This window comes from Protopterus annectens, chromosome 1.part1 (assembly GCF_019279795.1).
Source record: "Protopterus annectens isolate FY-2018-M chromosome 1.part1, PAN1.0, whole genome shotgun sequence".
Lineage (NCBI taxonomy): Eukaryota > Metazoa > Chordata > Ceratodontiformes > Protopteridae > Protopterus > Protopterus annectens.
In genome coordinates, this window is record NC_056726.1 from 844,200,025 (window position 1) to 844,227,047 (window position 27,023).

Genomic DNA, 27,023 nt, shown 5'->3' on the forward strand with positions numbered 1-27,023 from the left:
TACATGTAAATTTATTTTATTAAATAAATTCAATCATTTTCATTTATAATAAATAAATATATTAATTATTATTATTAATGGCATTTTTATAACAATTTTTAAAATAAGTAACATTTAAAACAAGCATTATATATTTATTTATTTTGATAGGACTTCCGTTTATATTAGGTAATAATGAATTGCTCCCGAAAAGTGATTAATTTTGAAATATTTAAATATTTAATTATTATTACCTATAAGATAGTCATGCACACTTGTTTAGAATACCATTTGACATCTAGTAGTGGTATTATACACTTGAATATAGGATGTTTATGTAAAGAACAAATCTAGAGTATAATTATACTTGCACGTGTGAGTGAACAGATTATTGTGAATTTTTCGTAAAAAACGAATTACAACATTATAAATAATAATTTTTAAACATCAATTTTAACTCATTGATAGGATTTAGGTAAGGCGTTTGTAAAAGGGCTTGCACTGTCTTGTAGGTTTAGTGTTTCTTTAAAGGATTGAATAGTTTTTAACAGTTCTATTTTAGACTGATTGATTAATGAGGGTTTATTGCATATATTAAAGAGTTGCAATTGTTAGTGGCGTTTTGTTTCTGATGAAGTTGGGGCAGGAGCCCTGACGAAAAGTGCATGTAAAGTTTCGCACTTCAAGCTTTTAATAAATTTTGTTCGTTGAAGGAAAGTTCTTGACATTGTTTGCTTACTATCAGTGACTTTTACTGCATTGGATTTCGTGTGGTGCCGGCTTTTCAGTGTGTTCGGAGAAGTTTGTTTTCATATTTTTGCCACTTCCTGGAAACTTACATGCCCAAAACAATCATTGGTAAACCTCTCTACAATCACTCAATTGTTAATGCGTGGAATAAACTGCCCTATATTTAAGAACAATTTCTAACACAAATTGTTGAAAAAAAAAACTTTAAATGACAATCTGTTTAACTCTTGGACTTGCTCCTGCCCTGAATTAACTTAATTTACCTCTACACGCTGCCACAACTAACCCCTCCTTCCTTTGATTTTTTTCCACACCATCTGTTAACTTCCATTTCTTGCATTTATTCCAGAAAATACTTTATACTGTCAGACTGTCTGCCCTGAAGAGATGTTACATTTTATCCTGAGCATATTTCTTGTTTATATAGTTATGTAATTGAATGTGATTACTGTTATGCTTAACTTCTTTTTTCATATATTTGCATGTCTGTATCTTTTGGAAAAGTGCATCTGCCCAGTCGAACTAACTTGGTCAACAAATGTTAAAATAAATAAATAAAATGTTAACATATTACAGAAGGGGCTGACGCACACAAATGACTGGTGCCAAACTCATAGACTGAACCTTAAAGCAAAACATGTTTCAATACTTAGGAACACATGTTGATAGCAATCTACATTTCAATCAGTGTGTGTCCATAGTGGTGCAACACACATTCTACATTGCGTACCTCATAAATAAGGCAATCACATCCAAGACCAGGGAGGTCATATGTCTACTGCGCTGTACCCTTATCAGACCACTAATTGAGTACAGTGCTCCCTTCTGTCTGTATGTCACCAGACACCTGCAGCAACTGGACACAGAAGTTTATGACCGGGAGAATACAGGACCTCCAAAACATGACATACATGGAAGAACTGAAAGTCCTGTCACTGTACTCAGTATCCTGCAGGCTGCTGAGAGGTGATCTATGCCTGGCCTACAGAGCAGTCTCAGACCTTGCCCTACTGGAAGTGATGGACATCTGCAAGTCAAATGGGACAAGAATAACTTGCTACAGGGATCTCAACCTAGCTTGTGACTTAAACAGAACATGCTGGGACAGCAGGTATATCTCCCAGCAATTGCCATTCCGCTGTAATAGGGCTCCACTGCATGTGAAGCAGTGCTCCTTGGTAACCCTATTCAAGCGCAACCTTGACAACTGGATGGGTGTTTGTAAATCCACCACTGGGGTGGCACCTGTGTCCCTCATGGACAGGGCCAGTCGGTGCTAATCACAAAACTGCTGTGCTAACAATGACCATCTAACTATGCTCAGTAAGGGTACTTGTGTTTTTACACAGCTATACTCTGTATTCTCCTATGAAGCTATGAACCTATGCAGGCCTCCCGGCATCATCTCTCCAACATGCCCTGCTGATGTCATCCACTATAAGTTGGCCTGCAGTCTTGTAAAAGTAAGACTTGTGCTGTGGCACTTGCTTAAAGTACTGAGTTCTGTAGTCTGTGCAGATATTACAGTGCCAGGACAATGTGCACAATTACCCTCATAGATTGTGGGTGTATCATAATAGTTGTTCACGTATGTTTGTGCAGATTCATCTCTGATCACTCTAAATCACATACGTTATGTCATGGGATTACAGGTGGTGGTATTCTGATATTGTCTATGATTGTGATTGTTTATTTTAATGTTGCCCATGAGCATTTACCTGTGTCCCACTTAGAGACCACTGCTGAGATTACACTCATATTCAGGCAAATCACTTTGCACAACTTCGCAATAAGCACCCTTCTCCAATTGCATGTCATATCCCTGATAGATGTCCTCTGCATTATTCAAGTAAGGATGATTATCTCACATAAATAATCTTCCATTATGTCACCTTGTGTGACAGTCGCATATTACTCATTTTCACTGTGCAGTCACTATTATACCATATTGATGTTGCTGCTACACCCATCTTCCATTGACATGCCCTCATCTGCTGTCCTCTTTCCCTGTGTTCATTCCTACAGTTCATCTGTGTGTCCATATTCAATACACGCAGTAACTCTGAGTGTTCATTTTACATGGCAGTCCATGTACCCTTATAGATCATTTACACAACTTCAGTACAAAATGCCAGGAATGGTATTTCACAAAACTCTGTACTGTAGATACACTGTCCTCTACTGTGTTGGGACCATATTCTCAACATTCATACCTCTCAACTGTCCAGATTTTCACAGAACATTCAGAGGTATTTATTATCAAATTTGTGGCTTTCTGCCATACCACTGGGATGACCTCAGGAGTGATATGACTGAATAATTACATACATTTGAGTTTCAGATATCAAATCCTTCAGAACATGTATCTCAATACAAACCCCTGATTAGTCTAACACATTTCTATAGGGCAAATATGTCCCTATCTCTAGATCATTATCCCCCTATTATGTTGGCCTTTGTCCAGATGTCTTGCACGAAGAGATTGAGAGCCATCTGTGAAGCCCTGGTGATCACTGTGACATTCTGTGCAAAACCGCAGACCTTCAGTGCTCTGATTTAAATAGGAGTGCTATCTGTGTTTGCTTACAATGCTCATCAGCAGCAGCAAAGATGATATGCTGTATCTATTGAGAAAAGTCAAATCTGAAAGTCATAACATGGGATTAGAAGATTATGAACATGGAAAATGAAGATTTTGAACTTGAAGATGTTAGAAGTTGTAAAACATTTTAATCTTGTGAACTTTTTTGTAAACATGGAAGCAGCTGACGGAAGAAATGCATTGCAGAATAGCAGTTGGTCACTCTCCAATGAAGGTTCTCGACAAATTATTCAAAAGCAAGGAAATAACGGTCAAAATGAAGATCAGACTTGCCCATGCACTCGTTTTTCTCACTGAAAGATTATGGATACGAAAGCTGGACACTGCAGAAATGGGACAGAAAGAAGATTGACTCATTTGAACTTTGGTGCTGGAGAAGGATTCTGTGCATGCAGTAGACCACCAGAAGAACTAACAAATTGATTTTGGAAGAGATCAAACTGGCTATCTCACTTGAAGCCCAAATGCTGAAATTACGACTGGCTTATTGTAGTCATACCATAAGAAGAGAGAGATCACTGGAGAAGGACATTGTTTGGGAAGATCAAAAACCAGGCAAAGAGGGTGACCTGCAGCCAGATGGCTGGACATGTTGACAACCATAGGGATGGCACTGAAGGACCTGTATGGACTACCATGGAGCTGACTTCTTTTTGGATTTTTAATTCACCAAGTCGCTAGTACTCAGACCCAGGTTGATGGCACCCAGAGAAGAGAGAGTTGCTAAGAACAAAATATGGGTAAGAGGAGTGTTGGTTTGTCTAAATGGATGTTTAAAGGAAATGGGAATGAACTTGAATAAAGATAAAAGTAAGGGTTTGGGTGATGTGAAAAATTGAGGGTGTGTATTTTTCATTGAACAAAGTGTCCTTGCTAGGAATAACATTTGGGAAAATGATGTAGTTATAACACCATGGGAGGTTTGAAAAAAGAAATGAAAGAAACGTCATCTGTAGAGGATGCGTAGATTAGCATTCAGGAAAAAAGTTTATCTGGCGAATTTGGTGTTGATGAGAAAAATAGCATATATGACAAATGTTTATTTGATCCCATTAAAATATAAAATGAAAATTGTGCAGTTGGTGTTTTTCTTTATATGGGGTTCAGGATTAAACGGAGTGAAAAGAGGTGCTTTGTATATATGTGAAGATGAAGGGGATTGGGGTTACTACACCCAGTTGTTTGTTTTGCTTTTTTAAACTTGTGTAGAGTGTTAGAATCGGTAAAGGAAGAGAATGAGAATTTAATAATGAGAAATGTTGTGGGAAATGATGTGAATAAAAAAAGAAAAAAATATGTAAATGAAGAAATTAAAAATTATCAAGAAAAAATATTAGCATGGAAAATTTGATGATATAGAGAGAGATTGAAGGATGTAGTATAATAAAGTGATGAAACAATATTAGTATATAAATCCATGGGAAAATGTACCAGAAGAAGTGATTAAAGCCAATAAAATCAGGAAAAAGTGATGTACCAAAATGGTAGAGTGTCATGGTTTCATATGGAAACTATAGTAGAGGGGAATTTGCCATAGGAAAGGAAAGTTGAAAGAGTGGATTTATTTTGTGGGGAGGAAGAAACAGCATTTTTGAAATGTAAAAGTGTGTTGAAACTGTAAAAAATGTGTGAAGAACTTTTTTGAGACTATTAATGACAAGTTATGAAAAAATAATAATGTGGATGGTATAAGAAAAATGATAGTTAAAAAAAGATAGAAATGTGTATGTGTGAATATGTACATTTTGTAAATATGTAAATAATGTTTTTATGTTGTGTTAAGTAAAGCACCCCTACTCTTTGATAGGTTCAGTAGAATCTTTTTACATCCACAAGAGCTACCACCAACACAAGCAGATGAAACTCTGTTTTAACATCTCATTGAAATGACAAGAATACTGTCAGTTTTCTCTCTTAATCAGATATTACCCGTGTATCTGCTTAAAATTTGCCACACCTATCCTAGTCATCCAGACTGGTTTTAAAGGTTCTGAGGCAAGTACTCTACATGATAGATAATGGCAGCATATTTCACAAATGGGTAAAGTACCTGTCACAGCATTTGGTGTCATTGATGTGGTAGTATAGGTTTACATCCTTAAAGTGGCTGTATTTAGATGAAGGGTTTCAAATAGTTCTTTGTTATTCATAGCATGTAAGGCTAAGGAGAGATTACTTCTTGGGACCCTTCATGACAGAGTAGCATACCTCTCAACCTCTTAGTGCAAGAATTCTGGTCTAAACCAAACATAATGGAGGGGATAAGAGCTCAAACTAGTGACAGAGTTTAAATATTACTGTTATAAATTTAGAAAGTCAATAGAATTTTGTATTAGCATTCATTTTTTGAAGGCTGTGAAGTCCTAGACTCAAATGGTTGTCTTTATTTAGTGATGTCAGTCCTCAAGAATTTGCCAGAAAGCCACACATGTTATGAAGAATAGACCAAAAATATGAGACAGAAATTTGGACAGTCTGCAAAATTCTGGACAGTTGAGAGGTATGCTGGGTAGAGTAATAGGGTTCTAATCTGTCAGCATAATTAAGGGTGCTGAGGCCTTAGTTTTTTGTGAGATAACAATGGGGTCTCTTGAGCTTAGTGAGATACATGCCAGAGGCATTGTATTCAGTTGTGACCGTAGTAAGAGATGAATAAAGTGGGATTATAACTTCTATGGCATTTAAAGAGATACTATAAAGGATTGTTATGCAAAGCAGACAGTGTTTTTAACCACCAGCGAAAGCCTGTGGTCAAAATCGACCTGTTGTCAACAGAGCTACTCAACTTCCTAATGACAGTGTTGGACTTAAGTGGAAACATATTTGTATGGAAAACAAAAATAATGCTAAGTTTTACCAAAAGAGACCATACTACAATTACTGGCATTAAGGGGTAAGCCCATGATTAAGACAGCAAACATTTGTTTAGTCTAACCCTTGATGGAGAATTTGAATATCAGAACGGAATTTGATAACAGCCCCCTTGCTGGCAATCAACAACAAACTTGGTTAACCATAGTCCATTGATATCAGCTTTCATGCCAGAGAAGTGCATACTAATGAGGACAGGGACCTGGACAGAGACCTGTGGGACACTGCTTGTGATGCTTTTCTGTTTAGAGCAAACAATTCTGACCTTATTGGTATAGGTTCTGTCAGCTAGCCTGTTAACTTTCAAGCAAACTACGTATGGGTTAACATTGAGCTCAGAGAGAATGTCAGTAATCTGAGTGTGAGGGACAGTGTCAAAGGCCTTGGCAAGGTCCTGGTAGGCAACATGAACCGAATGACCCTTATCAGTGGCCTGAGTAACCCTTTCAGAAAAACTCAAACAGGCATGATCTATCTTGTGTAAAGACAAACTGGTATGGGTCCAAAGATATAAGGTCAACCCATATCATTGTTATTGGCTGTACTACATTTCATACTCTTGCATATAATGCTGATGTGACTAATAAGCCTGTCATTCCCAGGGTCAGTAGGGGGCCACCTCTGTACAAGAGCACCACAACAGCTGTTCTCCACACAAGGATGTAACCAGTGGACACATTCATATTGATGAGTTCATGTAGGGAATTTGCTAAACAGAACTTGGCACTTCTCAGCAGAAATCCAGGGATATTGTCAGGACCAATGAAACTTATATTTTTAATTTTGGAAAGTGCTAAAATAACTTTGTGCTAAGTAATGTCAGGAAGGGAGGTAAGAGGGAGAATTAAAATAGATGGGAGGGTGAATGGGCAAAACATCTACATGCCCCCCTCAAATCCCCCAAGTACAATTCATCAAAGCACTATCTAAGACTGAGAACACTACTTCTATGAGGATGGACAACATACCAGGCTGCTTACTGGTCAGCCTGAAACCTGACTTGTCAGCCCCCCCCCACCCCTGGGATTATTCAATATCAGCCTAAAAACAGGCTTCATGCCAGATAAATTCATGACACCAGTAGATGTTTGCACAAAAATTGGGCTTCAGTGACATTCCTCATCTGTAAGGCCTGGGAAAGGATAATTATGGAATTAATAAATAATATTATAGGTAACCTACAGACTCCTGACCCAAGCCAGTTTGGATTTGTCATGATCAGATCCTGCTTAACTTAGTGCGCCTCCAGGCGTTTCTGCACTTAACTCCTACTCTGCCTCTAGGTATCAAATAGTGCTTGTTTATATTTGCTTTAATAATTCCAAAGCTATGCTGCATACAGGGTATCAGAATACTTTATCTTGAAGCATACATGATAACAAACACAACTGTACTGATATCTGACCTCTGTCAATGAGTATTTGTTAAAACTGTAAGGAGATAACTTTATTTTTAAAAGGCTCAAGCCACACCCCCTTGGAGTTAAAGGTATACACTCAGCAGAGCTGTACTGGAGGGAATGAGTTAACTAAATCCACTAGCATACGACGTATCATTCTCAACCCCTTAGCCTTCCCATATTCATTCTCTGGTCCTCTTCCCATTATCACAGACTCCTGCCAGTTAATTTAGAACTCTGTTTCTACCCTACCCTCCACAATGCTTCTTCATCCCACCATCTTATTCCTCCTTCCTTTAACCCACTACAGTGTAGTATCAGTATCCCTATCTCTTCTCACATCTCTCAACCTAACCTTTAGTAGCCTACCAGAAAACCCCACAATCACTCGCTTGAACCCCAAGCCGTATGCATCTGTTTTATACACTCTACTGTCCACCTGCCACTCACACACAACCCGGACTTTGCACTTTGTTTACCCCATCTCCTCCAAAACTACCAAATGCCAACAATCCTACCACTAATTTCTTAAACACCTCTATAAATTCTCCCCCATCCTGGTCATACTTCTCCTCTGATGCAATATTGAATCCAGTCCAGGTACTTCACACCACATAATACCCATAACATAAGTAAATCTTTTCACAGGTCAAAAATCCATATAACCCACCTCCACCCCATCACCATCCAGACTTTTCAAGGCCAGCTGTCTACCTATCTTTCTCTAGGAATTCAGCCATCTACCTAGTACTGCATCCTTTACCAGTCTCATAACTCACACAGCCACCCACCTTTTACCTCTCCTTTTCTATTTAATACCTTGACCCCCTTGTAGAAAACATACCCCTGGATGCACTCCCCTGGTGCAGGTGACCTACCTCCTTGATTTATATCACTCTGCAAATATTTCCTTATCACACCTCTTCTCCATACTTGAAAAACTAATCTACAGTCAACTGCCCACTTACATCCAGTAGTACCACTTCCTCACACTTAAACAGCATGTATTTTATGCTGGCTGGAGCATAGTGGCAGTGCTATGTTCACTTACAGGTGAGATCTTTTTCACCATCGATTAAGGAATAAAGCACAAAATCACCAAACTGATACAAAAACACACAGGGCTGAAGTCCAAGCACCTCTGGAACACTGTTCAAATGGTGAAATGAAAGGAACCACAAATTGAGAAATATAAAAACACCAAGTATTTAATGATACCAGCAACAAAGAAACGGTTAGCGCTTTTGTTTGAACAAGTTTCAAATTTCATCAGACAAACTATTCTACATGCATTCACCTTAAATACCATAACATGTACTTCTATTGGTTAAAAACAGTGTCAGTCGTCATGATATACAGCTGAACATAAAACTGTTACCTCATATAAACCAAAAACTGTTGTTACATTAAAAACAATTTAATATAACTAATATTCAAAGAGTATATATGTATATATATTTAAATGTGTATAAATATGTAAATTAATGTATACAACTGTAAAATGTTGCCATTTGTCAAACAACCTTATTTTTGTTGTTTTAAAACCTTTCTTCTTTCAAGTGCTTTTAGTTTCAGTATGGCCGAGATAGAAGTGCGATCATTGATGCCAGGCCAACTGTCTGCTTGAAAGCAGATTCGCCATTTTAGCTCATTTATTTCTAACTGTAAGCCCCAAGGCTTCTTTTCATCAATTTTACAGTTTTATATATTAATTTACATATTTATACACATATTTTAAATATATATACTCTTTTGGAATATTAGTTGTATTAAATTGTTTTTAATGTAGCGTTGACAGTTTTTGGTTTATATGAGGCAACAGTTTATGTTCAGCTATATATCATGATGACTGACACTGCTTTAACCAATAGAAGTAAATGTTATGGTATTTAAGGTGAATGCATGTAGAATAGTTTGCCTGATGAAGTTTGAAATGTGTTCAAATGAAAACGCTAAGCGTTTCTTTGTTACTGGAATCATTAAATACTTGGTGTTTTTATATTTCTCAGTTTGTGGTTCCTTTTATTTCACCATTCAAACAGTGTTCCAGAGGTGCTTGGACTTCAGCCTTGTGTGTTTTTGTATGGATTAAGGAATGCTTTCAGGAGCTCTCTTCACTAACATTGCCAACACTTTTGATCTTATGCATAACAGAAGCCTTTTTAATCCATTCTCTTTAATACTTCATCTTATCATGTTATTTCTGAACCAATTCATGTGTGGGTACATAATTTATGGCTATAGCCTTTGTTTCATCTTTATTAATTTTACATCCCAGAAAGACTTGAAACTGTCTCAAAACGTTCTGCAACACTGAGCTGTCATTTTATGGATTTATCAGGTACAGAATAATATCATCTGTTAATAAAGCCAATTTTTCTTGATTACCATTGTGACTGCCTTTCTACCTCTGCCCAGCAATTAAGGAATCTCAGTTCTTGCCACCGACACCGATGAGAGACTATCACTAAAAATAATGGATGTACACAATATTTTAAGATGCAGCTGTCTGCATCAAGCAGAATTCCACCCAAGAGCATACAGGGAACCCACTCCAGACCTGGGACTGGACTCTGTCTCTCCAGATCCCAAACAAGACTCACTTTGGAGCACTGTGTCCCAATTCAAAGTAGCTGACACACCCACACATGGGTATTTGATTTACACACACACACACACACACACACACACACACACACACTCTCTCTCTCTCTCTCCTGGGAAATCTGGTACAGATTTACTAGCTGTACCCCTTCTGCCCAGACTGTAAGGTAACCTAGCTGCCTCTAGTCAACTAGTCTCAGGCTCTTACAAGGGTATCTAAATATACTGAGTAAAATTAATACTAATATAAATGGTAGAGTGTAACCAAAGCAGCCAGGCTTTTCTGAGTGGCCAAGGCATCACTAAAATAAGCACAAGTGCTCTCAAGATGTTGAAAGTATTCTCTAAAAGACCAGCCACAGTGAAAGGTATAATATATTTAATAATAAATAGTAAAATAGAAAACATGAGAATGCTAAATATCAAAGTACAATAAATACCAGAGTTTCAATCACAGGAGAAATAAAAATAACACAGTTGGACAGATTCAAACAGATGCAGAAAACCGCTAATTGACTAACCTCACTGTATTTCATGATTGTCTAAAGAATAACTGTTCCATAGCTAACTTAATAAAGCAAGGCAAGATTAGATGCTGAGATGCTTACTTCCACAAAGTAAGGTGATAAACTTCTAACTAAAACTGAACTCAACTAACTGGCTGGGATAACTAACATATCTTTTATATCAGGATCCAAAGAAAACAAAAGGAAACTGCTGTGAGAGTTCCTTCCTCTAAATGCTGCTTATAGAATGGCATCACATTTGATCACCTGACTCTTATACAATACATTTTCAGAGCTTTGCAAAGATCTGTTGCAGTATTTGAAAATTATAGAGCAACTTAAAAAAACTCCATTCTTCCCCATCCAAACATAAACATTCAATCAGCCATAACAATGCTGACACACCTCCAACACAAGCATCTGCACAAGTCAGTGTGACAGCCAAATGACAAAAAATTATTCACAAAACTCCCCCCAACTATGCTGGCACATGTCACGCATGCACTGCCCCACTCTCCCTGGCACAGATAGCAATACCTCACATTGTCACAAACACACCAAATATATACTTGAATTTCTGAGTCCCCTGTTTCCATTGCCAGTGGTTCCAAATATAAGGCAAAAAAAGGGGAAAGAGGACACCCATGTCTGGTTCTTCTGCTGAGTGGATCAGTTCTTTTTTTTTTTTGTTAAACAAGAAACATCTTTATTAAATTATCATGTATGACATAGGTCATGTTACATTTATATAAATGACAATAAACCACAGCCGCACAATCTCAGTTACAAGCATTATACATGCCAAACTGCAACACAACTTTAGCTGCAAGCATTATACATCACTTTTAACATATCCAGTCATTGTTAGTCTACCATTACATAGCTCATTCAAATCCTGCCTGCTTTTAAACCTCATTCCTCCTCTGCGTGTATTGATCCCACAGTTCCCATTTTTCCCATTTAATTTGCTTCTACCTTTTTCTAAAGATCCCAGTTCCAGTTGTTTTAACTCTTACTATCTTCACTACTTCTGGTAAAGTTGGTTTAGACTTTGATTTCCATTTTCTTATAACTGTTTTTTTGGCAGCCATCATAATTCACCTCAGCAAGGCTTTACTATATGTCTAGGCAATTCCAAGTTTGTGTCATAGCTCATTTCCCTTGTCACTCCAACTTCCTCACCCAGCATCTCCGACAGAGCAGTCTGCAGGGAATCATTAAAGTCTACCAACTCATTACACTCCCAGAAAATATGTTCCCAGTTACCTCTTTCTGCCCTATCACACCTCCAACATTTCCTGTCTACCTGATGAAAAATTCTTTGAAGTCTGCTTGGGATATAAAAATACCTATGTAAACACTTCCAGGCAAAGCTCTGAAATCTTATAGATTTTGCTGCATATTTGGGAGACATACATATATCCCCCATTGTTTCTTGGTGAATTGTTTATCTAATCTCTCTTCCCCATCCTTCTTAAACTCCTCTGATTGATTATTATAGTTATCATGCATTATTTTATATGATGTACTAATTATTCCTTTCTTAATGACTTTTATTCTAGATTCTACTAAAAACTCTACCAGAGCTGGTCCTTCATTTAGGACCCCCATTTCTTTCTCTTTGCCTATACTCTGATATCAGTCCTTGATATGGAAGGCAATCTCTAGCCTGCAGTCCAAATAAGTTCTTGGCCTCTTCCCATTCTATTACCTTTCCCTCTCTAGTTGTTTGCTCCCAGTATCTTGATTCATTTGCCAGTTTTCTCCAATACATTCCCACCCCCTTGCTTATTGTCTGTATCCCTATCAGCAGAATCTCCTTTCTCCAATCCCATGTTGGCTTATTTCTTAGAAGACCTTCTGCTACTTTGACTCTAATATTCTGAATGATTATTGTTGTTCTTAAAGGTCTGCATCCAAAATTCCAGTCTCTCCCTGTTACTTGAGCTTCCACCCTGTTTCATCATCATCATCTCTTTCCACTTTGAATTAGTTTTCTGCTGGTGCTATGTATAGGAGCCTTAACTGTGTTGCTCTGAAATACCCCTTCGACTCAGGTAATCCCAATCCACCCTTTTCTATTGGAAGAATAAGCTTAAACCACTTGACTCATGCCGTCTTCTCCCAGATTCAGCTTTTTATTAATTGCTACCCACAACTTCTTCAGTGGTTGATAAAAAATATACCTAACGTGTATAGGACTAAAGGGACTAAAACATTTTAACTGCTTGTATCTTACTATCAATATCCATATAACAGAGATTCCATTTTCTCAGTTTTTATATTATTTTTTTAGTCTCTTCCCACATATCTTTAGCTGCCACACCAGTATCATTTTTAACCCATACTCCTAAATACTTCATTTTATCATGTCTCCATAAATATGGATATTGCTGAATCAGCTCGCATGTGGGTACATAATTTACAGCTATTGCTTTTGTTTTTCCTTCATTAATTTTGTATCCCAAAAGATTTGAAACTGTCTCAATATGCTCCACAACATAGTAATGTCTCTTTCTGGTTTTGTCTGGTATAAAATAATGTAATCTGCAAATAGAGCCAGCTATTCTTGGCTGCCATACCAGTTATATCTTTGAATTTCTGAGTCCCTTATTTTCTTTGCCAATGGTTCTAAATATAATGCAAATAAAGGGGGGGAGGACCCCCCCTCCCTAGTTCCTCTGCTCAAGCAGAGGTTATCAGAGAGGTCCCCACCCACTTTAATTTTCGCCTCTGATCCTTCATACATCTTGCTAATCAACCTTATAATTTTATCAGGGAATGCAAATGCTTCCATTGCTCTGCTCATAAAATCCCAAGTTTCTCTGTCAAATGCTTTCTCTGCATCTAGACCCACCAGCAACTGTGGTATCTGCTTCCCTCTGGATCATCACTGTTCATTTGAGGACTTTCCATCTGTTTCAAGTGCCTGGTTAGGTATATGCCAAAGGGGGCATTGTATTCAATGATGGGTCTGATAAGGGCTGAGTAGAGTGGTATTACTTCCTTGGACCTTGTCGTCTTTTATCCACTGGACTTTCAGGCAGGAGTGTCACGGGTGATTGATCCTGCCAGGAATTTTTTTTTTATCAAACATATTCTGCTAAAAAAAAAAAAAAAATGATTAATGTATTCTGCAGTTTGACAGAGAGAAATCCTGTCCCACATCCCCTAATCAGTTAGCATACAGGTTATTCTGACCTTTCTCACACAGCTGTGTGATCTGGGTGTCCGTTACTTATTGTACATGTTGCATGACCCCCAGAATTTCCATCCTTACCTTAGGGAAGAGAGACCTGTAGCCAAGAGTTGGCCAAGAAGGGAATTCTGTAAAAGGGGTTTTCTGCTCTGTCCTCCTTTGAAAAATCTTTCTACTCTTTGGGATTTGAATTTAATGACTCATGGGGTTAGCTACCCGTGTTGAATCCTGTGGGTTTGACAGCTATGAAATTTCTCTCTGAAGATTTTTGCTTTTTTGGTGGCCATCAACTCTGTTCACAAAATCTCAAAGCTTCATGCCTTTTTTTGTAGGGAGCATATCTAGTATTTTGCAAGCATTGTGCCTCCGTTAGGACCAACCCCAATTTCCTCCTGAAAGTGGTGTTAGAATTGTCTTTAAACTTAGACAACACAACATTCTTCACTACATGCACTGTTAACTTAGATTTTACCTGAAGTATGTGTGTTTATTCCGGAAGGTGGAACAGGTATTTATCATCATTGCTTCAAGAAGGAAGGCTCTTGGTAGTTGCTACATAAATACATTCTAACTGGATTGCTAACTGCACTGTCCTCTGTCATTAGATGGCTCATTGCTTGTTGAAAAAGGCTGCTGTCAAAAGCTTTTTCACCAGGGACTTAACTGAATTCAGTACTTTTTTTCCCAAGAAAGTATGAATTACTGATATCCTCGCTGGTTCCTTGACCATTCATTCATATCTTCAGGCATTGATCCTGGACTTGGAATCCAGAAGTTGTACCCTTTGACAATTTGTTATGACAGAATTTGACCGTCTGAGCTTTGGTCCTTTTTTTTAACTTGGCCCCAGGAAGGTGTTTATATTGATTGGGATTCCTCCCAGTCAGTCGGCCAACAAAAAATTGCAGATATCAGATATAACAGAGGTGTACTAACTGTATCAGATGAGGTGTGATTGAGTCTTTAGTAGGTGTGAATTACCCTCCCACCATTTCTTGGGTCTGGAGAGGTACTCTATCAGTGGCGTCTGCTGTTGGAAGTTCCCTGAAATTTGGGCAAGTAAATACTTGTAAATCTTGTAACAGTTTTGTCTTGTGTTACAACTTGTATTCATTGAAAGTGGCAAACTGTCAGGCACAGAGTTTTAGGCATGCTTTTCTTCTGCTGTGCTTGTGTTATAGCACATGCTTGAAGGATGTGCACCCCATCTCAGCATGGGATTTGAAAAGAAGAAAACCAAACTGAAGGTAGCTAATATGAACATCTCAATTGTATTCCCACAAAGGAGGAGATTTCTTCAGAGATCAACTGATAACAGCAAACACATCTCTTAATTTATGATGTGAATCTGGTGAGAAACCTAGTTGGTTCCAACACTGCCTTGAGTCTTGTGCATGCTTACAGATTGGATGGTTGTATCTGTGGTATTCATACTTTCTATGGTGAGATTAAATGAGGTTTTTCACTGTCTGGTAGTGTTGCAACCAGTTCAGAGGACCATTTACTGCATTCTGCAACCTGCATTGTAGGAAAATCTTCCTCATTTGGGTGACGTTCCAAGAACATTTATCAGTTTAGTTTGCCTTCACATCAGTCGTACTTGATTTTTGGGGAAGGACTTCTGACCCTGGACTACTACAGGCCAGTGAGTTGCAGGTTTTTTGTGTTCTTTACTCCTAAGTATGACAGTAGCTTCATTCCATTGTTTATCCAGCAAGTGTCTGAAAACTGAATACTGCAGTGATTAGTCATGAGACCATGAGAACTACATGCAGTGATTGTCATACCTTTCCCATTTTTTAGTGTTGCTTGAACCACATACCCAGAAGGGGTTCCCTTTATGAACTCTGATTCTGCCCAATTGACAAGTGTACTTGAATATGACTCTGTATTCTACAGGCTTAAACAGACTAAAGTGGTACAGTACTTTATCATTGTGACAGTGACAGGCAAGTGTGGTCTCCCTTTGCTTTTAAGGCTTTAACAATATAGAGGGAGACCACAAGACTTTAAACAGCAGCAGTTGCATGATATGATACTAATCTTGTTCAATTATGGTTCAGTTATCAGCCCCTGAGCATTCCCATTTAACTGTCTTCAGAATAAGGAAAGTGTATATAAGTGAAGGGGTTATCTATGAAAAGATTGTACATGTGAACTATCGAACACCATATGGTCGATATTTCACATGCTCGATCGCTGTAAAGTAATAAAAAAAAAAACAAAGACGTTATTGCAGGGGGGGGGCAAGCCTCCCTGCACCCCCCACTTAAATATACCAACTCTGAGATTGCACCACTTAAATATACCAACTCCGAGATCGCACTACAGCAGGGAATAGGAATAATTCCCATTCCATGCTGTATTGTTGGTGTAGTGCGATCTCGGAATTGGTATATTTAAGTAGGGGGTGGGGGCATAGCCCCCACATGGGGGGTGCAGGGGGGCTTGTCCCCCTGCAATAACATCTTTGTGTTTGTTGTTTTTTTTTTTTTTTATTACTTTACAGTGATCGAGCATGTGAAATATTGACCATATGGTCTCGAACATGTGGTGTTCGATATTTCACATGCTTGATATGTTCATAGGTACCCAAGTGAAGGACAGTTGTGCCATCACTCATATAAATGGGCTGAAGACTGAGTCTGGCTAGAAAATATACTTCCTTGAAATGTTAATCCTGTTTTCTTTCTCTTTCTTTCTAGGTCCTACAATGAAACTAAAGAGGCCTGTAGTCGTGAAAATGTGCAAAGAAGAAATTGCCAAGTTGTACTTGGAGTGACCTTATAAAATTATTTTTGGATGAAAAAAAAGAGAAAAGAATAAAACAAATTGAAAAGAAAAAGATGCAAAACCAAAGAATAATTAACAAAGTTAATAACATTTCCTTGATTTTTGAAAGGACCTTTAATATAAATTGCACTGTATATATTTATGGAACTTGAAGTTATAATATATACAAAGTTTGGAAAATAATTGTATAGACATTTTTCAGCTTGTATATAAGCATGTCAAGCACAGCTAGGCTGAATATGTACTTGTGTTAATGTTTTGCATATATGTGAAAAATAAAGTAATTGTTTATGTTGTGTACACTGGTTTCATCATTTTAAGTAACCCCAGACAAAGGGTGGCAAGTCAGCTTATTTCCAGCTACTTCTCAGGTCACAGTATGCAGTAATATAAAGTAGCTACCTCATTTAGTACAGTAAAGCACAGCCCTTGCAGAGCCTTAAATAAAATGGTACATTTTACACAGTTGTTGCTGGAGACCTGCAGTATAAGCTGCTTGAGGTATAATGATCATTTAGACTTATTTTTTTAACATGAGTTCATCATAAGAAGCAGCGGTTTCAAGGGTGTGAATATATTATTTTAAAAAAATAATGTAGTATATCACAGCAAAGTCAGAAAAAAAAACAGGGCAGATTGTAAAACCTCTCTAAGTAATTGTTGCATTGTTGTGTTTTGTGGGGTCAATTATTTACCTAATGACCCAAGACCTGCTCTAGAGAAGGGGAGGGGACAACATTTATGAAAGCCGTGTACTTCTGTAAGTTGGCACAGAGGGTTTTAGGGCTGTGAACTTTAGTTCCTCTGGTACAAGGTTTGAGTCCCCAGCCCTCATTTGCCTACTGTGTGACATTGGGCTAGGCTTCTCAGTATTGCTGTGGACTTCGAACTTAGTAACTACCTATGAAGTGTGAGGTCAGTAATGAACTGACATAAAATGCACTACTGTATTTAATTATCCTAACTCTTCTTTCTTCATTTTAGTGTTTATAACTCCCCCCTTTAATAATGTTCAGCCTACAACAATGAACACAATACCTAAATAAGGTTGATTTAAGCAGCCACAATATCTGCACCAAGCCCAATAAAACGGTATTTATTACATAACTTTTCTTCTCTAAAGACATATCAAACACCTTAAAAACAATGCCCCTGTGCTTGTTAAACACAGTATCTAGCTCTTTTTTCACTCCAGCTACCTCCAGTATTTTAATTTCCTTAAGCTTTACATTTCTGTGACATTCTCCTGTTCCTTTTCATTTTCCCAAATTTAGAGCTAAACCCACTAACCATAGCTTGTTTTGTGTCAAGTCCACAATATATTTTACAAACCTAACTTGTTTAACAACTGTTTTATTGACCGTGTAACTAACACTCCAGGTAACTTAACCCTATTTTCTGTTTCCAAAATTGCACAACTTGCTTAATATTACTAATAAGTAATTTATTATTCATCACAATAAAGGAATTCCCTTCTTCATCCTATTATTTAATCTTAGTCTTGTCCCTTTCCCTGCATTTAGTAAGGGAGCTAGCATTCCTTTATACACCTTCATCTTAAAAGTTCAGAGTCTTTCTCTAAAATTCTGTTCCCTTTATAGGTCCATAAAGTAGGGTGATATTATCCATTATCATATATCGTAGTTATATCTCAACCCACTAACCTACCTGGCTTCGGTTTATGTAGCATAGTATTAAAGACTTCTAATAAGATTACAGCATCATTATATTCTTAATTTTACAGAAACTATCATTTATTTTGAGTGCTGTAATTCAATATGTCTTATTCTCCTCTGCAGTCTGTATGTAAAAGGGATATTGGCTTCCAGTTTCATATATCTCATCCTTCCCTTTTCATAGACATTTAATGTAATTATACTGCCTTTCTTGTACACATGTAAAACTATTCATTAATCATCAACATCAATCCCCTTTTTCCCATTTTCTACTTGTGGTTGGGGTGTCGTGTCAACTGTTTCCATCTCTCTCGATTCAGTGTCACTCTCCTGCCTTTTTCAACACTCATGCCTGACTGTCACAGATGTTCTCTCACACAATCCATCCACCTGTTTGCTGGATGCCCTTGTTTCCTCTTGCCTTTTTCCTGCCTTCTTCACCAGATTTTCTTCTGTTTTTCTGCACAATTGCCTGAAACACCATAATCTGTTCTCTTTGATCATTTCTGCAGTTGAAGCTACTGTGACCTCTTTCCTTATGTCCCTGTTTCTTCTGTCCCACAAACTGCATCCTAACGCCCATCTCAAGCACTCCATGTCCATCACCTCTAGTTTCCTCAACTGCTCTGCCTTTACTGCCCAAGTTTCTATACCATACAGTAGTAATGGTTGCACCACTGTTTTGTACACCTTACTTTTCTTCTTCTTCTTTGGCATTCTTCTCTCATATACTATACTTGATACTCTATGCCAATTGACTGCAGCCCTTCTGATTGTAGCTTTGACCTCTTCATTCAGACCTCCCTTTTCCTCAACCACCCCTCCCAGATACTTGAAGTTGTTAACCTGTTCCACTAACTACCCTTCCATCTCAATTCTCAGCTTATTCTGATTTCCCTCATTTGCTGCCATTACCACCCCGTCTTATCTGTACTCAGTTTCTTCCCATGTGCCTTCAGTTTTGCATTATGTTCCCTTATTTTGCTGAAGTTCTCTCTGAGTCTACCTGTAATGCCACATTGTCTGCATACAGCAACTTTGTTGATATTCCTCTCCAGCCTGTGTACTAATGTAATCCATCACCATTATTAACAGCAGTGGGCTCAGAAATGAATGCTGATGCACACCCACTTCCATTGGGAACCCCTTTGTGAGACCAAACACTGTTCGTACTTGAGTTATTGGGTCCTTCTTCATAGCTTGCACTAATTCTACCAATGTTTCTGGGACTTTGAACCACCACAGAACAGCCCAAATCAGCTTTCTTGGGACCTTGTCATATGCTTTCTCCAAGTCTAGGAATGTCCATTTGGACTCTTTCTTCATCTCTAGTATCTACTCAACTTTGTGTCTTGCTGCAAACATTGGGTCAGTTGTGTTGCATACTGATTTGAATCCAAACTGCTCATCTCCAGTTTTACTTTCTACTACTCTGTGTATTTATTTATCAATCACGCTGTCCAGAACTTCTGTGTAATGTGCCAGAAGTTGGATCCCTCTGTACTGCCCACAGTTGTGAATGTTCCCTTTTTTTTGAAGAAGAGCACTAGTATGCTTATTCTGCAGTTCTCTGATATACATATTTCTCTCCATACTGCTATGCTATCCCTCAGAAGCTGTTTCTTCCCTCTCTCACCCAACATTTTTATCATATCCACTGTGACCTGATATGTGCCTACTGCTTTCTCTGACTTCATTTTCCTTAGTGCTGTTCTTCTGCTATGGTGGGTTTCTCCTCTTCTCTCATCATAGGCTGTGTCTGGGGCAGTGCAGCTTCTGTGCAGTTTTCTTCATTCAGAAGCTGCTGGAAGTACTCCTGTCTGCCTTTGATGTCTTGTGGACTGGTGAGCAGGTTGTTGCTGGCATCCCTTATGGAAGAGTGTCTGACTGTCTTCTTTATCTTTCTGCGTTTTCCTTGCAACCTGATATAGTTTCACCGTGCCACCTATTCAGCCACTTTCCAGAAGCTGGTAGAGTGCCTGGGATGCCCTGTTTTTTGATTTTGCCAACTCCTTTTTTGGGGGTTATAAATAGAAAAAGAAAAACGAAGACTTAAAGGAAATCTCTACATTAAGGAATGTGTGCTGTGAAGGTAATGTCCATTAAAATTGCCTGTGTAAGAATTGATAATAAAACAAAAAGAAAGTATAGTACATGTTCAGGATTGCAGAGTGATAGTTGTAAAAGACAGAAACAAATTTAAATGGGTTTATCCCACTACATTTAATAACATTCTGGGGAACATTGACTGGAATGTTCTCAAATCTCTTCCATTGGATGACGCACTACTCTACTTTAACAGTACCTTTCTGTCAATCCTACATAGCCTAGCTCCTTCTAGAATTAAACGTATAAAAAATAATCATGCTCCTTGGTTATCAAAAACTACTAAAGAAACCATGACTAATAGGGACAATGCATGGAAACTTTGGCTCAAATCTAAAAATTTCCATGACCTTTTGCACTATAAACAGCTCAGAAACCAAGCTAAAAAACCTTATCTATAAGGACAAACAGCACTATTTCTGGAACCAGCAAACAAATAGGAAAAATAATCCTAAACAATTCTGGTCCTCTATTAAAAATCTTATGAATCCTGGTACTAAACCTAACCCATGTCCATACCCCCAACAAACCCCCAGAAGAGATTGCAAGTATTTTCAATTCATTTTTAATTGACACTTTTGCCAATATCAGTGCTACTTTCTCCCTTCCTTTCCCCAATAATTCTATTTCCACATCCCCCTTCCCTCCCTCACAGCCCGCACAAAAACTCTGCCATCTCTCCATACAAACCACCCCATGCCTCCCCAATTACTTCCCCTCCCCTTACCCATAGTTTCAACAGGCCCAACAACTTCTTTTCAGTTTTTCTTCTATCCCCACCTCTTTGATTAAAAAAATTCTCATTAACCTTAAGCCATGCTCCTCATCTGCTGACAAAATCTCTGCCAAGTTTCTAAAACTTGCTGCAAACTCAGTCGCCTATCCTGTTAGTATTCTGATAAATAGATCTATTCAAGAATCTTCTATTCCTAACCTCTGGAAAAAAGCCATTATCCTGCCACTTCACAAAGGCGACCCCTATGACATCTCTAATTTTCATCCCATAGCTATTCTTTCCCCTACCTCCAAAATCTTAGAAAAATGTGTGCAAAAACAACTCCTTGACTACCTTCTAAAATACAATATTCTCTCTCCTATTTAGCATGGATTCCGACTAAGACATAGTACTTCCACTGCACTAATCTCCTTCATAGACACAGTCAATAAGACTCGGGACTCGGGAAACATTGTATCTGCCCTGTTTTTGGACTTATCTAAAGCTTTTGATACAATCTCTCACCCTATCCTCCTATCCCAACTCTCTAGTATAGGTCTATCTCCCCAATCCCTTAACTAGTTTAAAAGTTATCTTTCTAACAGAAAACACACTGTTAAATGGCAGAACTCAATTTCCCCGTTGTTGCACAACCCTACAGGGGTACCCCAAGGCTCTATTCTTTGCCCCCTTTTGTTTAACATCTTTATCAACAATCTACATCAATCCATCCAGCATGACTCCTTAGTTCAGTATGCAGATGATTCGACTATTGTCTGTTCAGCCCAACTTCCAAATTTACTTCAACAGTCTACTCAAGCTGCATTTTTCAGTTTTGAAAAGTGGCTCCACAAAAAACACCTGTCCTTAAACCCTAACAAAACTAAACTTATGATATTTACTCCCAAAAGAAACACTCCTATTATTTTAACCAACTTAGAAATATACTCTCTTAATTCCACCAAAATTGAGTTGGTAACACATACCAAACTGCTAGGGGTAATAATTGATGAAAATCTCAAGTTTGACCTTCATATACACAACAATATAAACAAGATCCACAAAAAACTTCGGGTGCTTTACAGACAGAATAGATTTCTCTCCCTCCCGTCCAAACAAACATTGGCCTTATCCTACCTTTTACCATCACTAACCTATCGTGCCCCCTTACTAACCAAACTACAGTCTTCCTTGATGATAAAAATAGAAACATGCTGTAATAAGGTTGCCGGATTTGCTACAAATAGTCACCACTCTATACACCACTGAATTGTCCTACAACAATTAGAATGGCTGGAACTGCCCCGCTGTCAACTCCTTACTCTCCATTTACAGCCCCTGTAGGCCCTTAAGGTCTGAACATCAGTTTCTTCTCCAAGTTCACAAACCCAAGCTACCCATTGGTCATCTACTATACTCTTGGAGTATTGCCAAAACTTGGAATTCTTTACCTTCATATATCTGTGTACAACAGTCCCCATCTACTTTTAAAACTGAATTACACAATCATCAATCAACAATTTTCACCAAGTGGACATGTAACTGCTCAGTCATACACCCTGATATCACTCAACCCCTTACAGAATCTCACCTGATTTCAAAAATTCCTTCATATTCCAATCCTTAATTACCTGTACTCTGCCCTGCATGGTACTTCACAATACTATTGCTTCTTTTATACTTTACATTTTGAATATCCCTTTCTGTATCAAAGTTTGATTGTGATAGTTATATGAATTGCACCTACTTCTCGTAGTACTGCTTTAATTTATTCTACATTTACTTCTCTAAGTCTTTTGCCTGATTAATTCATCAAACACCTGATTATTACAATTCTTTCTTATTCTTTTTACTCAAACATTTCCTGCAAGTGCACATCTACCCACTTCTTCAACTTCTCTCTTGTATAAATGCTCCTCCTTCATGGTCCAAGAAGCTTTGCATATCCATTTGTGCTTTTACAACTTCATTCCCCAACAGAGATGAAAATTCCCCTTTCCTGTCCCTAACAGTATATTTTCTGCACATAACTAACCTTTTATATTTTTATCAAGTTCTCATAAAGCTGCTACTTTTTCTCTAATTGACTCACCTTTGTAATAATTTTTAGCACCTTTGCCCTACTAAACTTCCATTCTTCTGCCTTCCAGCTCTCCTTCTCCCACAGTACATAATTTGCCATCACATTTTCTCTAAATACTACCCACCAGTAAAGCACTCTTAACAGTTGCACACTATTCCCATAACTGTTGCCACACCTGCCTTCCATCATCCTTCCAAAATTAATTTTTCTTAACCCAGACCTTCTTTCTCCCTTCCAGATTTTATCTGTCCTAAAATAAAATGACCAATACCTCCTCCTATGATCAGAAACTACATTTATGTTTACCCCTTCATGCAGTATCACTCAAGTTTCAGTTACTAAAATGTTATCTATATTTTTAAACTGATTTCTCTGCTATGTAAACATACTTTATATCATTTTTGATTAAATATAACATGCTTTTAATATTTCTACCAACCTTTTGTTTTCACTTTTCTTAAAATAACTATTTCCTTTGAGACTGTGTTGCATATACTACTTTAAACCTACAATCCCTGTTATCTTTCAAGTTTATAACATTTGCTCTTCCCCATTTTAACTACCATATTGTCCTGTAACAGTATTTTCATTCAGTAGCTAAAAATATACAGTCCAGAAATTCTTTTGTCTTAATGTTCTACACTATTTTCCATCCACATCTAAAATAAATTTCTTTTACAAATATTATGCAGTCCTGAATATATAATATACTTTCTTTGTGTTCTTTTTTTCAATTGTTACACAGGCAACCATTTTAATTCTGTCCATTTTAATGGCTAGTACATTTAGAGCACACATTTAATGTGGGGATTTCCTTTTAGTCTTCTGTTTCTTTTTCTATTCATAACTCTTTTGCTTATACTCCATGTGCACTTCCATTCAGATGAATTTTGTCTCAGTTTAATTTTCTGCCCAGTATACTATCAAATTTATCTTGTAGTGTCACTCCACCTGCCTCATCATTTTGCCTTTTTGGCCTGGACCATTATTCTCTTATTCTCTTCCTCTTTTCCAGAATTAATTTATTCAGAAATTGCCTCATATTCCATTTATACATAGTCCATGAAAATTTCCCTCTCTACCACATTGTTCATTTTGCGACACTCATTTTATGACTATGGTCTCATTCCCCACAAATACTACATCTTTGTTTTGCACAAGCATTTGCAAAAAAGCCTTTCAGCCCTATACATGTAACAATTTTAGGACTACCCTGCATGGAAAACAAGGCCCCATATCCTGTCTTATGTTTGCAATATTTTATGCATGCACTAGCCTATTATTTACTGCTTTAAGTTAATAAATGCTTCCCAGCAGTGTTACTAACACTCCGCACACTATCCCTAATTAACATATTCCTTTGTCTGGTAAATAATAACTTTCATTTTAAGTGTTGTCTTATTTCAATAACAAAATAGAACAGTTGCATGGTTCACAGTCAAACTTTCTTTTTCATATGAAGTCGAAGACATGCCTAGTGCTTGAACAGTTTCAAAAGAAACTTAAAGGTTCCTCCCTGAAATGAATGACAGTTCTCTTATCTTTTGCTGTCATCTGCTGGCTTACAAGACTGCTCCACAAGAAGTATCTGGCTTCTCCTGTCGTGTAAATCGTAATTAACCACATTCTCCCACTGATGCTCCAACATACATATAAATATTGCTGAAGCAGCTTTTACAAAGTGTTAAGTTTAAGAAACAGCCCAAGTAGTTCGAGGCAGTCCTGGTTCATTTTCAACATTCCTTCATTCAGAAAGCAGTCATAATCAGTTTACCTTGATAAATTACTGGTGTTTCCTGTAGCTTCCACTACCTGGTGCAATACACATTTATTCCCCACTGTGGCAAAAAATGTTCTGAGACCCCATTACAATTTTTTTTTCCAAGAACTGCAAATTCATTCTCACAATCTTTGGTATTGTCCATGCCATCATTTCTCACTGGGACTTTTCAGAAGGATTTTCTGGAGCATCTGGTGGAGCATATTATTTTATCACAGTGTCATTGTTTCTTTACGATTTTGTAGTATCATTCATCTGGTACTCCACGATATCTTGTAGCAGCTCCTGATTTCTGTTCCACCTACTACTATCTACAGTGCCCTGGCAAAATTTCTCCCAGTAAGTACAAATATATTAGCTCCTCCTTGAAAACAGGCCCTAGATCTGGTCAACAAAATATAAATAAGAAATAAAATGTGACAGTGCATATGCACTCACAACTATGCCTGCCTAATAATACATACATGTGTTTCTCCCTGAGATTTCATCAGTTCTCAAGAATAGGATGATTACTACACATAGGCATTTGTACTTGGCAGAATCCCTTGAGACTATCCCTGTTTGTCTGATCTTCCACCGCTGCAACTGTGTTTAAGACTTCGGATTTATCACTTGTAAAAACACTGGCAACTCAGTACACATTGTTCAGAAGGCATATTTCAGCAGTTGCTTTTGAAGTTATTGGGCTTTTGGGGAGGGTGATCTGGGGGTAGATCAGGCACAATACATTGCCCTGCAATGGTATACATTCAAGACTAAGCTGAAAAAACAGGCCAAAGATTGTACTCAAGGTAGATGAAAAGAAAGGGATATAGAGGCCATGAAGGCATGGTTTGGTTGGCATCTGGTATTACAATCCAAACGGAGAGGGTTCTCCTGTAAATTTAAAGACCATTAACCAAGCTAGGAGTGCATTTCAAGAAATACTTGATAAAAAGGTAACTCCAGCCACTGTACTGAGAATTCTTTAACAAATCCCTGTAGCCAAGCATTTTATTTATGTATGTATTTTAAACACCGTTATTAAAGTATCACTTAAGACACAGGCAAACATATGTCAACAGAAAAGAAAACAAACCATATTAAAATTTTTCTATTTAAAAAACAGTATACATCACGTCTTCTTTCTTTATAACAACTACCTTTCAATCCAGTATTGCACAAATGTTTCAGTTCCTGCCTTTAAGACCTTACTCCTCTTTCTGAACATTATACTGCACATTTTGTTCCAACAAATTCCATTTATTTCTATGCAATTACTCCTTCCCTTTTCTGAAGATCCCTCTATTCCAGATATTTTCTCTCTTTTACAATACTCAATACTTCAAATACAGTTAGTTTAGATGTTGATTTTCATATTTGTTCAGAGTTTCCTTGTGCTTGGCTTGGACTCCTGTGACTACAAGACCCTTGGCTTGCATCTAAGCCGTCTGCGTAACTATAAAGCTGATATACAAGTTTTTTTTTGTTGTTTTTTTGTCACTTGCTCTATCTCAGTGCTGTTTAACAGTTCTTTTCAGTATTAATTGATTTATTTGAATTTATCACTGTTTTTCAGCCTGAAGAAATGCCATCTGTTGCTGTACTGCTGTTAGGTCGTTTTAAACAGTATCCTGATGTTTTCTAACCTACTGTGATACTGCAAAAGCTGTTCTGAGTTTACCGAAGTTCTCCTGAGTTTGCCAAAATATTTCTAAGTTTTGCAAAGTTTTTCTGTATTTAAAGAAGTTTTCCTACATTTGTGCATACTTTTATGTATTTGGGAACATTTTTCAGGGTTTGAGAACTTATTTCCAAGGATTACTAATACTGCAGGAGTTCTGTCTTTTGCTGTAAAGCATGTGTTACTGCACGAGCTCAAAACCAGTTAATTTTACATTGAGGATTTTATTCTGCACTCAGGTGGTGCAGCAGTAGCGTTGTCGCCTCACAGCAAGAGGTTCTCCCATTCGATTCTCAG

General features: G+C 37.7%; 1 protein-coding gene across 6 annotated transcripts in view; it reads left to right on the forward strand.

Annotated features, from left to right (window-relative positions):
- LOC122807733 (long-chain-fatty-acid--CoA ligase ACSBG2-like) overlaps positions 1–17,003 on the forward strand; it is a 1,512,114-nt gene extending 1,495,111 nt beyond the window's left edge. For all 6 annotated transcript variants that reach the window (XM_044078719.1, XM_044078754.1, XM_044078736.1 and 3 more), the window contains one exon: positions 16,616–17,003. In XM_044078719.1, coding sequence (XP_043934654.1) covers positions 16,616–16,692 — 77 coding nt within the window. In that variant the 3' untranslated portion in view covers positions 16,693–17,003. The remainder of the gene's footprint in view (positions 1–16,615) is intronic.
- Positions 17,004–27,023: the final 10,020 nt, after the last annotated feature.